The 17,534-nt window shown below is 43.5% G+C and overlaps 1 protein-coding gene across 2 annotated transcripts; it reads left to right on the top strand.

The window, feature by feature from the left end:
* Positions 1 to 1,419: 1,419 nt before the first annotated feature.
* On the top strand, positions 1,420 to 16,724 carry HPRT1 (hypoxanthine phosphoribosyltransferase 1). 2 transcript variants are annotated; one of them, XM_072981291.2, is made up of 9 exons: positions 1,420 to 1,751; positions 6,258 to 6,364; positions 7,699 to 7,882; positions 9,407 to 9,472; positions 10,663 to 10,680; positions 11,169 to 11,251; positions 13,367 to 13,413; positions 14,005 to 14,081; positions 15,664 to 16,724. In XM_072981291.2, exons 1-9 carry the CDS (start codon positions 1,692 to 1,694, stop codon positions 15,709 to 15,711), a joined length of 690 nt encoding a protein of 229 aa, XP_072837392.1. In that variant the 5' UTR covers positions 1,420 to 1,691; the 3' UTR covers positions 15,712 to 16,724. The 2 variants fall into 2 exon arrangements, with proteins under 2 accessions (XP_072837392.1, XP_078236841.1); XM_078380715.1 differs by lacking the exon at positions 1,420 to 1,751 and adding an exon at positions 2,006 to 2,743.
* The last annotated feature ends 810 nt before the right edge of the window (positions 16,725 to 17,534 follow it).

The following is a 17,534-nucleotide window of genomic DNA, read 5'->3' as shown; positions in this document are numbered from 1 at the left end:
GAAAACCCTGAAAAAGGGTCACCATAAGTTAGAATTGACTTGATGGCACACTTTCATCATCATTATTATTCAAAACGTGTCTACATGAATGTATTGCACTGGCTCCTTGGTATACGCATATTAGATCTTTGTCTGAAAACCATGGAAGATTTAAAAAGGAAACACAACCGCTTAAGACAAATTGCAGGAGCTGAGGTGGCATGGAGCCAGGTCTTGCAGGGTTCACATCATCTACTATTCCCATCTGGAGGGCTTTACGTGTACTGTATTTATTTATATTTCAAAACTGCTGTCTTCATCATCATTCGTAAATGTTTGTTTCCATGCAATGCCGATAAAATGGCATCGGGTATGTTTTTGCTGCTGTACTTAAACGGGGCTTCTTTATCACAATCCACATTATTTTAAAAATATATTCCTAAATGTTTGCAAGAATAAAAAAAAAAATCCTAATGGGGTCAATGGGATTTCCTTTTAAGCAAACATGAAACGGACTAAGTTGTAAGGCCGCCATCCAATAAACAGAGGAACCCACCAAATTCAGTGGGGTTTTATTTCTCTCAAGTAAGCTTAGGACTGCACTGCAAAACCGAAATCTTAGTGCTGAGCAATGTGAGCGTGTCTCCTCTGAAGTAACCTTCACCCAGTTCAATAGAACTTGCACCCAAATAATTCTACTGTGCTCCATATCTGTATATACTGCACACAGGAATGTATATATCGCAACCACATTTGTTTGTTTCTTGCCTTTATCCCAAGGCAGGGAGCCAAAGTGACCCTCAAAAAGCGGGCAGGAGGACAAAGGCACAAACTGCAACCAAATCTATATTGAAAGCCCCTCGGCTACAAACAACTACCACGAAAAAGTCCTATTTCATCCATTGGCCTCCTGTGTTGGTTGGCTCATCCTTGCGGCTATTATTTAATTTTTCCTTCGCAAGGGTATCAAGAGGACCCTGTTAGATTTACTGTCCTTCAAGAAACCGGGTTGGGTAGGGCTGCCCCCAACAGACTTTGGGGACCGTCTGGCGTAATTAATTACTTAATAATGATAATAATAATAATTAATAATAATAATTAATAATAAAAAAAGAAGTCAGGTCTCTGGATGGTCAATCTCGAGGGTCCCACAGGCTCACCGCCAGGCTCGGGAACCACCAGGGCTCAAATGGCCGAAGAAAGGCCATGGCCCCGTGGGGGGGGGGCCTTTGAGGGGGGGGCAGGTCGGGCCCAAGAAGGCGACCCTTTTCCTCAGAGAAATAGAGAGAAAGAAGGATTTGGGTTTTCACAGAGCGAGGGGAGAGGTGTGGGGGGGGAGAGAAAAGGACGGTCCTCTCTTCTTCCCTCAGGAGATGGCCCCCCACCCCGAAGGCCTTTCCTCCCGCGCCTCCATTTCCTTCTCCCTGAGGGGAGCCAGGCGGGGGCGGCGGCGGCCATCTTCTCCGCGGGCGGCGGCGGGGCGAGCTGAGGCGACGGCCGGCTGGGCCTGGACCGCTCCGGCTCCGGCTCCGCCTTCTTTCCTTCCTGCCGCCTTCCCTCCCTCCCTCCCTCCGCGCTCCTCCTCGGAGCCAGGACGCCGGCCGAGGCCGCACCTCGCAGGGAGGGAGGCAGGCAGGCAGGAGCCGCTTTCCCGCCACCGCCGCCGCCGCCGGCCCCGGGGAACGACGAGGCGAGGCCAGGCGAGGCGAGCCATGGACGGAGCCTCGAGCGACGCCGCCAGCAACGGCCGCGGCCCGGGCGCCTGCATCGTGGTGAGGGCCGCCCCCCTGAAGGGGAAGGGAAGGGGCAGCGGGGCGGGGGGGGGGGAAGAGAGAGCAAGCCCCCCCCCCACTCACCCTGGAGGCGGCTCGGCCCTTTTTTGGGGGGGGGGGAGTCGGGAGGAAGAGGAGGAAGGGGGTGGGGGTGGCCCTGTGGGGGGGTGTATTGGCTGCATCCACCCCCCCCCAGAAAAGAAGACGGGCGAGGAGGTGGGGAGCCCTCTCCCCCCCCTCACGGCAAGGCAAGGCTCCTCTCTATGGGTGTTTCTGTGTGTGTGGTTTTTTTGGGGGGGGGCAGAGAGACCCTGGCCACGAAGCTGAAGGCAAGTTGGCATTATGGGGGGGGGCGCTGAAAGGTTTGACTGGGATCTGGGGGGGTCCCTCACCCCCCCAAGGGATGGACAAGGTTTTTTTTGGGGGGGTTAAGAGCCAGGCATCCCCTTCCCCCCCAGAATTGGGGTGAAAGGGGGGAAGGGTCTGGTTCTGTGGAGACGCTTTAGGGATTGGGGAAAGGGGAGGGTCGGCTGGAAACTTTGGGGAACCCCCCCCCCCCAAAAAAATCCAGCAATCCAGGCTGGGCAATACTGGCTGTGGCCGCCTCTGGAAGGTTTTGGGGATAAGACCTAGAGGGGCAAGAAACCAGGGCTCAGAGCGGTGCCTTCCCCTCCAAAGGGGGGAGGCCTGACCCTAGTTTGCCCCCCCCCCAAAAAAGGGAAGGATTGGATCCCGGAAGTCAAGGTGGAAAAGGCATGTTTACCTCTAAGGAGAAAAAAGGAATGTTCCTTTGGCACCAAAGTGAAGCGTGTAAGAACAGAACCCATCCTCCACCGGCTCCCAGTAACCCAGGGGGAGGGAAGATGATGATGATGATGAAGAGGATAGGGCTAGGAGTCATAGCAGTGACAGGAGTAACAACATGGAGAGAGAAGGACAACCATGACAACAAGGACGGTAACAACAACAACAACAAGCATGGTCACACCACTGTGAGAGTCATTTTAAAAACTTGGTCTCTAGGCGGAGTGGCTGCACTTTCCCTCTTTTTTTGCACTTATCTCCCCGTCCACTTCCCGGGTGTGCACGCCTGCCCAGGACGACAGAGCGGACGCCCACAGTGACTTATTTATTTAAAATATGTGTAACTTGCATTTGTCTCTCCCAGCGATTCAAGGTGGCCAACCAAGGGCTAGGATTCACGAATGGAAAATCACTGTACAATGACAGCAGGATAAAAACGCACCAGGAGAGATTAGCCGCCACTCCTTTCCAGAGGCGGGAGTGAGTCGGAGGGCTTTGGAGAAATTTCCTGAGCCTGGATTGAGAAAGCACTTTGCTTGGGGCCTCTTTGAGGTGGAATGCAGAGAAAAAGAGAAAGAGGGGGCTCTGAATTGGATGGAGTTGAAAAGTGAATTTGGTTGGACGTGGCCTGAAAGTTTGGTGCGAGTCCTCAGGTTGTTTGTTTGTGACGACCGTTTTCCTTGGGGAAGATCAGTGTGGACGGCAGACTCCCATCTGTAGAGATGAGAGTGTGGCATAGGGTCCATTTGTGAGTCTTGTGCTGTAAAGGCCTTTTGTGCACTAAAATGCTTTGATACTGACAGAATGGAGTTTTTAAGCCATTCATGCTTGTGAATTATATTAGCTCAAGAGGAGGTCTGAAAAGGAGATGCTGAAACATTACAGGTATATATTGTGAACTGGGTATATGAGAGAAAAAAGAACCCACTAATCTATAAAACCTACCCTTCCATAGAAATAGCCCAAATGTCCAACCATTATTTCAGTTTTTTCAGAAATAAAAAAATAAAATGCAAATTAAGCCTGCAAACCCTGTGCACATTACTTCCAGGTACACGTGCGTGCGCAAGGTTGCATCCACTAAGCACATGTGAAGATGAGTAACTTCCTGCTCAAGGTTTGGAGGGCATTTCTGGTGTGTCATTGGTTTTTGTTAGGCTAAAGCGAATTCTGTCCTAGTTTTCACCAAACAGAAAAGACTCAGACCGGTTGCTAAAACAGAAACTGAAAACCATTTTGAACAAAAAAAAGCAACTCTCTAACTTGAACGTTTTTCAATTAAAATGTACCTTTATTTGAGTTCTCTGAAAATCCAGGATAAGACAGTGAGTCAGGGGGCAGGTGAACTATTCTTCGTATCTCAGTGTTGTTTTCCACATTTCTCTCTCTCTCTCCCTATGTGATACCTGTTGGGACGGAGTGAAGGAAGGCAAAGTGAATCACAACATAGATGTCTTGGGGGAACTCTATCACCAGAGGAGTAGAGTGTTCCCTGCTATTCCTTTTGCTCCCAGACTAGTTAAATTCAGTTTCTGGGAAGGATTTCTACTATTCCCTGAACCTCCCCTCTCTAGAAGGAAACTTGCCTTTCCCCCACACGTTCAGGGAGTCTAGGGCTGGGAGTCCACAATCCAGACCCACTCCTTTCTCTTAAAGGAGGGTATTACAAATAGTGGAACATGGGCGGGAATCTTCTAGATAAAGTTAATCTCCTTTCTTTCTTTTTTGTGCTCAGTTTGGGCTGATTAACAGGTACAGAAAACATACACCTAATTCAGGGGAAAGGCCAGAAAATTATCCTGGGAAGAACCTAATAAGGCAGACCCAGCATGGTTGTATGCATAAAAACCTCTCCAGACATCTAAAATGTTGCTGCTTGCGAATCCACAGTGGTATCTACACTAAGTGCTAAGGTTTCCATGGGACATCAAAAGCCATGCACACCATATAGTTGTCATAGGTTGGGTTCAGCTTCTTTGTACCTTGTGGGCATTTACCCAGGTGGCTTCTTATGAAGAGGCAAAGGGGGAGGAAGCCTGGCTTCATTTCTTCCTCCAAAGTTGCATAAAAATAAGTCTAACTTGTCTCTATGCTCTAGTTGGCGGTGTATATACCTATAGACTATTTCTCCATTTCACACTCAGGAATCCCTAGTCCAGCTCTAGACGGGTGTTCTGTAGCATACAAGCTTAGTTATGAACAGAAATGCAGGGGCAGAGGGTGGAGAGGAAATATTCCAGGTGTTTGCTTCTTCTTTTCAGGACAAGGAAAGTCTGTGCCATTTCTTAGATTGCATCGAGCATTGTTTCATTCTTGATACTCCTGTTGTTCCAGGTGCTGCTTGAAGTAGAGAATCATGGCATAGAAATGTTAAACAAGACATAACATTCAAGAAACTAAGGACTGTCAAAATGAAACAACTCTGTACAGGCTGTTCATTTGCAAGTCGTTGGTACTCTTTTACAAGAGGCTTCATGCTCAGTATCACGCCGAAGTAGAAGGAAGAATATTTTCAAACCCAAGGCTTGCATGATAACATCCCCCACTCTGGGCGAAATCTTTATGCCATCGTAAAATTTGTTGGTGGTATTGCTTGTGTACCTTAGAAGCTGTTTTTTTTTTCCAAATGGGGTTGGCTGGTTGGAAGATCTCTGTGTCATGTGGTGTTTTTTTTTTTTTTAATTTTGCTTTCTGCAGTGTTCTGCAACCACTCACAAGCAGTCAACGTCTCCCTTGACCAGGCATTCTCAAAACTTGCTATAAGTTCAAATTTGCCATCTCCGTTACTTCCCTTGTTCCACTTTCATGCTTTATGTCATGTTCCTTTCCCTATTCAGAACAGTGGTGTACTCTGTGCAACACTAAGCATGCATCTCATACCACAGTTATAATAGAGGCCCAACCTATGCTCCAAAGTTGGGCACAGATTGTTTTTTTTCCCCCAGTGTCTTCAGCTGAGGCAGTTCTCCGGAAGTGACGTGGGTCTCAAGATTTAAGAGTACAGTACGAAGGCTGCAGGGGCCTTTCAGCCCATGAATACCTGTACATTTTGTCAGTTGTTCCACTTGAATTCCAAGGTGTTCTGGTTGCTGCTCACCTAATGCTCGGCACGGATTCTAAGAGTCAAGGCTTCAAACACTTAAGCTGTTTGGCCTTCGTGCACACCAGTGTTAGTGTGTAAATCAAATGCCTTGAAAGTGGAGCTTCCCTTTTTATGAAGACACAAGTCACAGATTTTGGGCCAGCGAGCAGTTTACAAATCCTACTGACTGTCCACACCTCTGCACGTTCTCTTCATCTCGCCCACTGTGAACTCTGTGTGTGCTTTCAAGTTATTTTTATATACAGTAACTCTACATTGTAAACACTACCTTTCTGAAGTAGCATAACTTGTATACTGTATCACAAAATACCTATTCCATTATGAACACTACCTTTCTGAAATTCTTATTCCTTTGCCTCCATGCAGGTCAGCCAATTATTAAAGCATAAACACTGCACACCCCGAGTTCTTTAACAGGAAATGCAAAGTCTGAAGCCTCCAGGGCCTCAGGCATGCAAAGCATTAACTCTGTGAGTGGACTATAGTGTTGAATTTTGCAGTAATCCCACATTATTGGGCTTTTGCTCCTTATGCCTGCATGCAAAGATGTTGAATATATAATGTATCTCACTCTTAATTTTTTTCTATCTTCTTTTCAGATTGGGGATGATGAACAGGGTTATGACTTAGACTTGTTCTGTATACCGAAACATTACGCGGAAGATTTAGAAAAGGTTTACATTCCCCATGGACTTATTATGGACAGGTTTGTTGGACTTAATGGCAACATGGAACACAGCTGTTTCTATGCAGGCTTTTACGTGTTTGCTTTAAAGAGGGTTTTAAAAAAGATAATTCTAGCGTGTTTGTGAGGAGTATTGTACAGTACTTTGAAATGTTTTCTTCTTGTTCCTTTCCTACTGGAGATGGGATGCCTTTTGGACACAGTGGCTGTGAGCAATGACATTGCTTTGCCTCTTAAGCAGTCTCCCAAGTTGTTCAGCCAATAAATTCTTCCGACAAATCTTTATGAGTTTATTTTTCCCTGAATGATCAGCTGTAACTTGTTTCTCACAACATGACCAAAAGCATTCCAGCGTTCTTCAGTGTATACATCTTTTAAACTGGACATATATAGCTTTGCTCTGAGATTAAGAAAGGGAGTTTACATGGGGGGGAACATCTGTGCCATTAGAGAGATGCTCTGAGATGAACACGGTTCCTTGTACTTATCACTGCATTTCTAGCAAACAGTTTCCAGTCTTAGATCTTTAATAAACAGATGCCTGTAATGGGTTTGCGTTTTGGCTACAAAGGACATGCTAGAAAAATGTTAATGTCTTAGCTCTCCTTCTGCCGTGCAAAGCCAGTGTTCAGGCCATTTCATATCAATATATCATACAACCTTTGTATAACCATCTTCTAATAAATGAAGTAGAAATAGCATCTTTGTTGGTAAAGCATGGGGCAGGTGACTATAAAATAAGCCATCTCGCATATATCCAGATTAGTGAAAATATGAATGTCAGGACAGAATGTAAACTGAATCTGCATGCATATTTGTGTAATGTAACCTGTATCGAAAGCCCACCTTGTTGGCATACTAGCCCATAACAATTTGGAATGATGACTTTTCCATTTTTAATTGCCTTCTTCTCAGCCCTACCCTGTTTCTGAATGACAGAGATGTTTCAGTGATGCTTCTTGTAATCACGTTCAGGCTTTAGTATGTTCTGCAAACTGAATAGAATTGTCTGTCGAAGAATCTGTACGCCCTGTATCTTTTTGCTAGTTGTCCAGAAGTAATCAAAGACACAGATTTACTTTGGCTCCCGTTGCCCTATAAAATCAAGAGCGTTTGGCAGCACTGCTATTAGATTAACCTTGACAAGTGAGAAAAACCAGAAATGTCATTGACCAGTAAACAGTCCTGTTTCTTTTTATCTGGCCATGTGTGTTTGGTAAGACTGGGTGCTAGGCTCAGACATAGTCAAGGACTAAACAAGTGATAGCAGATAGCTCTTGTTCTTGTTAACTGTTTGCCTAGTATCTCAGCTGTGGGCTCAGCACAGTAAAATGGGTTCTCCTCTTTTTCCACAGGACAGAAAGACTGGCACGGGAAATTATGAAGGGCATGGGGGGCCATCATATCGTTGCTCTCTGTGTACTGAAGGGGGGCTACAAATTCTTTGCGGACTTGCTGGATTATATCAAAGCCCTGAACCGAAACAGTGACAAGTCTATCCCCATGACCGTTGACTTCATCAGGCTGAAGAGCTACTGTGTAAGTGCCTCTGCCGGACGTTTGCCAGTTTCTGTCTGGCTTATCTCCAGCCAGAATTTGTGACCCTTGATCCGTCTTCCACCGTAGGTTCCCAGTGAGTGGCAGGGAAGAGAGAAAGAACTTATGCCACACCAAGCTTTGGGACAGCTCGTGCGGCTTTCCGGTTTTATGCTCCCATAGAGCAGGAAGGGAAGGAACAGCTGCCACAGATTGCCTGCTCCAGAGCAAATAAAGCTAGCCTCTGGCGGGCTAAGAGGGCACCAGGCATTTTCTGTCTGGGTCCACAGTCCAGTGAGTAGGGAAAGAGGATTTTGAAGCTGAAAGCTCTCTTTGCTAGGTCCGGTTCACGGAGGCTTCTTTTTTTGTGCCAGTACCTCCCTTGCAGTGGCAAAAATGCTGCGGGACAACACTGCAGTGTACAGGACAAATGCATGTTTAGATGCAGCAGCCAAGTTTGGGTGCTGCAAAGAGGCAAACGCTAGAACTGCTCTGGAAGCCAGTATTTTACAGCCGTTTAGCTGAAGCTTCAGTAAAAGTCGATCTGTCCCATCAGATTCATAGATGTGGCCACCCTGGGTTTTGCTCGTCCTTGCTTTGAGAAATGACGGACTCTCCTTTACATTTTCATTTTAAAGAGTTTTTCTGCCCGAATGTATTTGTTTTATTTATTTCTTTGATTTATATGCCACCCCATTTCTGTTTATCTATGGAAGAGGCAAAGTGTTGTTGGTGATTGTTCCATATAGCTTAGATTCCTTAATTTTATTCAAAGTCCTATGCCAGTAGATGCCAGGGCAATATTTTACCACTGCAGAGAAAGAAAATACTTGACGCTTAAAGTAATCCATCCATGTAAGAAAATCCTAAACCAAGGCAGCATCTGGAATGCATTATTTCTGTGATTCGGATTTTGTACCTCTATGATTTCTCTCTCATTTACCTACAGATCTGATTAGGGTACTCAGCAAGGGGGAAAATATGTGGAAACGACTAAAGTGGTAACATAATTTCATAGTTTTTGTAGTGTTGACTGTGAAATTAGCAATTAAATTGTTTAGAGAGTTTAGTAGGCGGACATTAAGGGAGCTTATGAAACTGAATATTGATGTTTCATGAGTGATTAATATATTCTTTTTTTAAAAAAACTTTAGACACACACCAAAAAACACCAACTTTTTGAGGCAGTCCTACATTTTCCTGGTGGTTGGCAGAATGAAGGATGTTCGTAGGATGTTGTCCTGTTCTTAGAATGATGTATTCATTGGGACCTAGAACAGGTGTCATTTTTTTCAGAGATCTGTTATCCTCTGAAAGTAACTTTTGATGCTCACCATGTGATGAAGGGCTGGACGGAATGGCTTTCTTGTGTTCTGTACCTGCCCACAATGCACAGCTCGCAGCTCATATTTAAGGAGACCTGCAGTTTGCTCCTGACTATCTCAGAGATGGCCCACTCTTTTATTTGTTTGTCTGCTTATGCACATCTCATTTTAACGTTTTCTGTTCTTCCTTCTCTAACACTAGAATGACCAGTCAACTGGTGATATAAAAGTAATTGGTGGTGATGACCTCTCAACTTTGACTGGGAAGGTATGTCCTAAAAGAAGACATGTAGAAGTTGCTGTGCAACATTTATGTAAGCAAATGCATTTTATAATCCAAGCAATAATCCAGTAAGGTGGTGCCTGAAAGTCTGGTAGATCTCCCAGAATTGAGAACTGTGAGAGTTTAGTAAAAAAAAAAATCCCATTCCTCAGATATCTGCAATTATTTTAGATTTTATTTACTGTATTAAGTATTCGTCCTTAGTGATTTTAACTGCAGACTGTTAGTGCTCATATAAGGAAAGAAGGGAAATAAATAGATGATGGCATTGTAATTCAACTTACTATCTATGCTGTGTCCATTGCTAAACTTGGCATGAAATACCTCTCATTGATTCCACCTAAATAAAAGGTGTTCAAGGCACAATACTTTTGAGCGTTGTAAGATTGCAGTGCCAATGATATATATGAAATATGTAAGGAAAGATGCTGCTGTGTGATAACTTGCCTTGTTAAATCACTTATCACGAGAAAATCACTTGGCTGCTCACCCCAGTTGGTCCTCAGCCATACCTCATGTTCTGGCTTTGTATGTCACCTTGGGTTTTATTCTTTTTATTATACCTCAGGTTATTTCTGCCTGCACTTCTAGTCTAGTCTCCAGTCATATATGGCAACTGATCACAGAGACCTCAGAAACTCTCCTGCTGAGACTTTACATGCTCTCCCTTTCTACTTCTTTTTAATCCCCATTTCCTGAAGGATAGACGTGCAGACGTATGTATTGTCTGCTAATAAGTGCCTAAACTAGCTGAAAAATACCAGCTAATTAGAAACAGCAGGATGTTACATATAGTGCATTTGATTTGGTTTTCTCTCTCTCTCTCTCTCTCTCTCTCTCTCTCTTTCTCTTGGTTCCTTAAATTTACATTGTTAACTACATTGGCATTAGCAGTTTACTTTAAAACTACAACAAGCCTGTTTTGAATCCAAAAGAATGCACTAATGAATGTTAGAACCTTGAAAAATGTGACCGAAGGGCACAATTTGTAGCTATTTTCTACTGGTTTGTTTCATACATGAGGCATCTGCCTATATTTGTGTGAATGTTGAATTGGGGAAATGTGAAATGAAGACAGTCATCCTGAAAAAGCTTGGATGAATATCAGTTGGAAAAGCAAGTTTGACTTTAAAATACTCATGGGCTTCTTCTTTTTTTCTTTTTCTTTCTTTTAGAATGTCTTGATTGTAGAAGTAAGTATTACAGTCCAATATGAATGTCTTTAATGGGCCTGATGCGTAGTAGCAAAACTGTGTGTTAATTCTTACAGCTTGCTTGCGCACTGCAGAATGTCAACCATTCCTTCGTTCCAGACTGGCATTTAGCAGTGTTGATTAGAGTTCTAAGAATATTTCTGACCCTTAAGTAACCAAGATTGGGAAGACCCTTTAACTTGAAAATTAATCTCCTTCCTTTGTAAATGGATGGCCATGAATTTATGGTTGAACTGATTCTGCTTAATTTCATTGTGAATAACTCAAGTGCAGCTTGATAATATGTGTGATTCTTGTGAAGGCCATGTTAAGAGATGATCAGGTTTTGGAAGGCATTTCAACTCCTGAGACTGTATCAGTATCCAATTATGTTCCCCTCATGATTCTACATTGACTGATGGATGTAAATGTTCAGCCAGAATTTTACTTGTGCTTACATCTATGATGTGTTTGTTTTTACTGTTCAGGATATAATTGACACGGGCAAGACAATGAAGACTCTACTGTCTCTTCTCAAGCAGTACAATCCAAAGATGGTAAAGGTAGCCAGGTAGGTTTTGATTGCTGTTCGCCGTCGTTGTATTTTTGCTTTTTCACAAATGTAAGGAGAATGTCAAAACAGCAGTGCCACAGGTTTGAAGCAGTCGCACACCTCTTCTAAAACTGGGTATTAACTTCTCACTCTGTATTTTGCTCTTTTTCTGATGTGGGTTCTTGGGGTGCTTTCACATAGGGCTTTTAATTTGCAGCTGCCTTACATGATTAACAGAATTGTATAGGGGGTCCCCTTGCAGCTCTCTCCTGTTTTATTCCCAACACTTCTTCTGTCTTTTTTCTTAATGCGAAAAAAGGATTATGGAGGATAAACGCAGTGCCTTTGATAGAAAGGAGCTCTCCATTTGGAAGCATCCTTGGTTACTTTGAAAAAACATGTGCTTAAAATTAGAAGCCATTGGTTCTCCGTTGTCTGTTTTGTCTGGCCAAGAGTTAGCACTAAAGAGCTGATTTATAGAAATAATTTTATTGTAAGTAATTTCAACTTAAGTTTAGTTTTTAATCTAAAATGTGAGTGCCATCTTACATCATATGCCTTTTTAAACACATAAGGTAAAATCCTGCTTCATAACTTTATTCCGCATGTAAACTGGATCAGGCACCAGAAACATTTTATTTACACCAATTAAAAGCTTCCTATTCCACCATTTTAGCTTCTGAGACTCCCAATGGCTCCCTTTTGCCCCGAGGAAGCCTTTGGGAGTCTCAGGATGGGGGCGGGAACCTTTAAAAAAAATTAAAAATTGCTTTTGGCAGCCTCAGAATCTAAAATGAGGGGGATAGGAGAGTTTTCATGCATGCTACTTAGTAACTAAAACAAATCAACACTTTTCACTTGCTTTAACAACATGATACTGCCTTCCTAAACAAACATCTTTGTTGGTCTTACTTTAATTGGCTTCCAAATTCCATTGCCTTTTGGCATGTTGGGAAGAAACTAAAGAGTTCTTTTACATGGTCTTGGGCCTTGGAAAAAACTTCTGATACTTCTAGGAGATTTCCAGTTTGGGAAAGCCAACCAAGACACGCTTTGTAAAGAGGAGGCAGCTTGCTTCTCATAGGGGTCTGGAACATTGATGGGTTTGTCCAGTCAAAAAGCAGTCATGGTTTGTGCCTATCTGTTTCTCTAGATAAAGAGGTGCTCCTTGAATCTGGGGTTGGGATCCGGACAGGAGCTATTTCTAAAGAAATGTGGTTTCTCATTGTGCTACGTTCCCTCTCGGGCATGGGAAAGTGGTACAAACGACTCAAATTATTTACTGATTTGAAGCAACATGCCAACAAGCTTTTCTTTTTGTGTTACCAATTGTGTGTAGCCACAACCAAGGTGCAACCAGAGATAAGAACCAGAGATAGGCAAGGGGACCAAACTATTTCCTGATGTTTGCCTGTCTTGGTGAACCACCCTTGAAAGAGTAGGGCTGATAGTAACCTGACAAAGTATGTATGTAAGAAACTGCCTTACAATCACACCATTGGCCTAGGTAACCCTGCATTGTCAGCTCTGACTGGCAGCAGCTGGTCGGGGTTTCAGGCAGTGTGCTTTTCTACCCTTGCCTAGAAATCCGTTGTATTCCCCCGTAGTCTCCCCTTCCAAATATCAATCCATCACAACTCTGTTCAGTTTCAAAAACCACGTGAGATCCATGTATCCAAGGTAGCATTTTGCTTTCCACTCTGTAGCCAATTGAGGAGAGCCCCTGTCCACGCTGCAACTCTGTAAGAATACCGTTTGGTTGCAACAGAAATATAGCATCTTGGTCGCGAAAGCCGGAGAGAAGTTACTTCTTTTCTGCCCTTGGCCAGCTTTAAGTGATTTCAGGCTAGGGGGCATAACTGTGGCAAAAAATGCCCCCGGAGAAGGTGGGGAGATAGTTTGACTGGAAAACCTTCTGAGATTCTGAGAGGGTTGCACTTGAGTGTCAACAGGGCAAACATTGGGTATGTCTGACGGAGAAGGACAGTTAGAGGGTTCCATCTGCACTTCCCTACTTTTTGGTTTGATATTTATATTGTGACATACCTAGTGGTTTGTCCTCCAGCCAGTGTGGAATATGCGGGTTTCGTTCTACCTGTAATTCATTCTGCATGCTTGGCATCTTTTTAACAGCCTGCTGGTCAAAAGGACACCTCGAAGTGTAGGATACCGGCCTGACTGTAAGTAAATATTATGCAAGGATTTAATGTACATTAAGTATTATGTTTAAGAGGATGATAAGGATCCCGGTAATCTGACATATTAGTGTGAGGTTGGAAGGACAGAGATTTTGGAGGGGGGGAGAATATGGGGATCACTGCACTGAGGAGCTTATGGGAATGGGAGGTAAGGATGAATGAAAAGAGAGAAGAGTATAATATAGATTTAGTGGGTATAGATTTAGGAATGTGACTGGACTTGTATACATCCTTGTTACACTTCACAACATCCAACAATTTTATTTTAAGGAGAGATAAACAGAAGGATTTAAAAGCAGGATGGCTTAATAGGGGTATTCCTGTGCATATTTACTAGGAAATACATCTGTCTGTCTTTGTTCAGTGGAGATTTGGTGAGTCAACTTTTGTGTATGTTCCATTGATTCAAATGGGCGTACTCTACTTGTATTTTTGAGCAGTTCTATCAGCTGAAAAAGGCAGCTTTTATCAATGAAGAAGTTAGACTGTTGAAGAAATGGCACAAATAATTGACTGTGGTTTTGTAGAACACTGCCTAAGCTTTACACGTTAATGGATTCTTTTTCTTTCCAGTTGTTGGATTTGAAGTGCCAGACAAGTTTGTGGTTGGATATGCTCTAGATTATAACGAATACTTCCGAGATTTGAATGTAAGTATCTTCTGGTTAAAAACTGAAGAAGACTGCTCTCTTATTCTCACCCTGCCTGTCTTCCCCTCAGGGGTCCTCTCCTTTCTGATGATGAAAACAAAAAAAGGTAGAACAAGGACTTAAAGACATTTGGACAGTACTTTTGGGCAACAGTAGAGAGAACCTTCTGGGTCCTGTGGGCAAAGCTCTTCTTTCCCAAACAGTCTTGTCCAGGGGAGGAAAGGCTGGGGGTGTGTGTGTGCCTCAGTCACTTTAAATCCATTCCTGGCCAGCCTTGCAGGATCATGCTGTTGTGTTCCACGACTGTTAGCCCAGAAGGACCACCAATCTAGGTTCCCCTTTTTGTAGGGAATTATACAGTAAGAGCCCTGCTTTATAATAAGAAAGATCCGTCTAACTCAGCATACAGCTTCACACGGTCATCTCAAAGTGCTTTTTGGAAGTTCATCAGGAGAGTCCTAAGACAAAAACAAAAAAAACTTTCCTCCAGATGCTTCTCCCCACAACAACTGGTTCTCAGAGTACAGCCCTTGATAGATGAATCCTCCATGAATTTGTCTAATCCCCCTTATAAAGCCACCTAGTAAGCTGCTGGGCATTACTGGCTTGTAATTTTATACAGTATTGTCCAAAGGACTCTGTTTTGTGCATCCTCAACCCACCTGCCACTTACTTTTATTGGTGGCTTCAGATCTTAGCACTGTGGCTGTCGGGGTAAAAATAAATTCTCCATACCACGCATAATTTTATCGACCTCTGTGATGATGTTGTGTGATAGCCTGCTCCCCGTCACCTCCTTGATCGTTGTTTTTTCCAAGTGAGAAATAGGAAAGGGGGAAACTTTCCTGTTTTTAAGGTGCAACCCTTCTCACTCTTCTTGCGTGGATTTGTCTGAAATTTTAAAACTGAGCCTCTCATGCAAATGGAGATCATCCTCTAGTCCAAAAAATCCTCATGCTTCACTCATTGCTATTACTGTGGAAAGATACAGACACGCCCTAGTGCCAGCAGGCAGCAGCTTATGAAGACATGGGTTCATGAAAGTGTATGCCAAATAAAACTTGCCATTCTGTAAGCTCTCCTTGCGAATACATGGATAAAAAGCAAGAAAATAAATATAAAGCACCTTTTCATGTGGTGATTGGATGTTATTTTTTTTTAAAAAAGAGCAGTGTGGCCCCCATACTGTGTAAGGCTCTGTAGCTGAGGATGCAGAGAACTTCTTTGCACCGTGCTGCAGAAGACACAGGTATTTGATGCTAAGGGGAGGATGATTTTGACTCTCACTTCAGCATTTGCTTATGTGGGAGACAAGAAATTGGTATATAGTCGTGGGCTTAGCTGTCCCAAGAACCCCAGCGTGAGGGCAGAAGGAATGGCTGGACTGTTTCTCAGCTATCTTCCCATCCGGTTCCTTTGGTCCCGGAGCGTTTAATGTAAACCAAAATGGTACTTGGAATGTATTTTCTGACAGTTAACAGTAAAATGGTAACAGTGACTTGGGACAAGCCTCTATAGAATGCTGATTTCCTAGCTGTTAAGTTCTAATACACAAAGTATTTTTTTGTTTTCTGTGTTTCAGCACATCTGTGTGATAAGTGAGACTGGGAAACAGAAATACAAGGCGTGACAGTGCGGGTTTCAGGGCATTCTGGAGCCGACATCCACAGCATTCATTTTCTGTTGCCTTAGGCTTTAGACACCAGCTTAAAGCTGTGGAGTGTTCCAACCTTGTTGTCATTTGCTTGCTATAATTTATTGCATGTACAGTATGGAAATCTTGTCTTGTTCATTTACATTGGAAGAACTAACAGGGAGTGCAATTGTTCACCTCTTTTCTCCCCCCCCCCCCATCCTCTCCCATCTTTTTAAAAATTTGCACTATGGATCCTACTGATTCTGGCCCCTCCCCTTCTGGGAATTTGCTGCGTGTTGGACCCAAGTTTATCTCTCCGAGACATGACATTTCTTCCCCCTTCTTTAAACCTCATCTACTCCGAACTGAAATAGTTATAAGTACTGTAAATGTATAAGACGTTTTAAGATGGGAAATTATATTAGTAATATTTTTTTAAGAAAACAAGTAATTTAAGTTTTATATTGTAATTAATTCAGAAATGGGGGTGATTGTTGGATAGCCGCTCTGGGGAGTGGGGGCACTGTACCCTGCGAAGGAGGAGGCATCAGGGGGCAGCTGTCGATAGATGGTGTGGTCTTGAAAGAGTTGTGAACACTGTTCTGCTAAAACTGCTTCCTCTGGAGTTGCCTTACTTGCCTCTTGCAGGGATTCTGAATAGACAATGCCATTTTGCCCTGAAAGGACAGCAAGTGACAAATGAGAATGTTTAAGCACCTACGAAGCTTTATGATTCCTGCAGGCACAATGGCACAGTCTGTGGAGAACCGCTGTTATACAAGTCCTGTAGGAGAAAACAGGAATACCTTTCCACGAGGCACGCACACCGTATGTCCTTGGTGGACTGGGGCTTAATTTTATTTTCCTTCTCCATCAGCTTAGCAGAGTTGCCTTTCAGGTCCAACAAGCTTCATGTGAAAAAACTTCAAGTGAAAAAATGATTGTAACATTGACTGTATGGTGTGCAGAAAACCAAGATTCTTTAAAATAAAGCCTGTTTGTCTGAAGGTGGTTTTTGACACAGGAGGTGTCCTTGCATATCTGTCGTGTGTCAGTCTCATGAATGGCCTCCTTCCCACCAAGGAAGCAAGCTCTGGGCGAGGCGGTGAGGGCAGGATGGTGCTTTGAGTCAGATAAGCCTGCAGCTAACCAAGGGGAAAGGAACCCACTGTTTGTTCAGCTCTGGCTAAATAAACACTGAAGATGAAGCATTCATTAAACACTCGTATGTGGACAAGCCGAGGTTGCTTCACAGTTTATCCCATTGCTCTTTTACCAGATTCCATATGAACACTTCAATTAGTTGGTTCCATCCTGACTTACATATATTAACTAGCATTCCCCTGAGCTAAGGCATACTCAGTGTTTTTAGCTTTAAATGTCTTTAAATTATGTAAGTCTCCTTTTTAAGGTGAAAGGCGGAGTAAAAATAATTTAAATATCAGAAATATATAGACTGATGAGAAATCAAAACTATTCTACATGTTGTTTAGATTACTGAGAGGAACAGAGGTAACCTTTGGGTCTATTGAGTTGACTGTGTAAGTGGATAAATGTTCAGTTGCAGCCATGCACTGAAGGTTCAAGCCAAATGCTTTGAGGAAGACATGTTAACTTCGAAACAATGATCGGGTGGCCTTACTCAGTCCCTGTGTGTTGTGGAGAATGTCGCCCTCTGCTGAACAAGCAACTTGATGCAAAAGTGGATGCTGCTAAGCTTGATGAGTTACAGCATTTGAACCCGACTAGAACAGGCAGATGTGGATCATGCCCACTGAGCATGGCGAGCTGAAGAGCAGGATCAACAGTGTGTCAGA

This window comes from Pogona vitticeps, chromosome 11, assembly GCF_051106095.1.
Source record: "Pogona vitticeps strain Pit_001003342236 chromosome 11, PviZW2.1, whole genome shotgun sequence".
NCBI lineage: Eukaryota > Metazoa > Chordata > Lepidosauria > Squamata > Agamidae > Pogona > Pogona vitticeps.
This window is presented reverse-complemented; position numbering and strand designations above follow the sequence as displayed.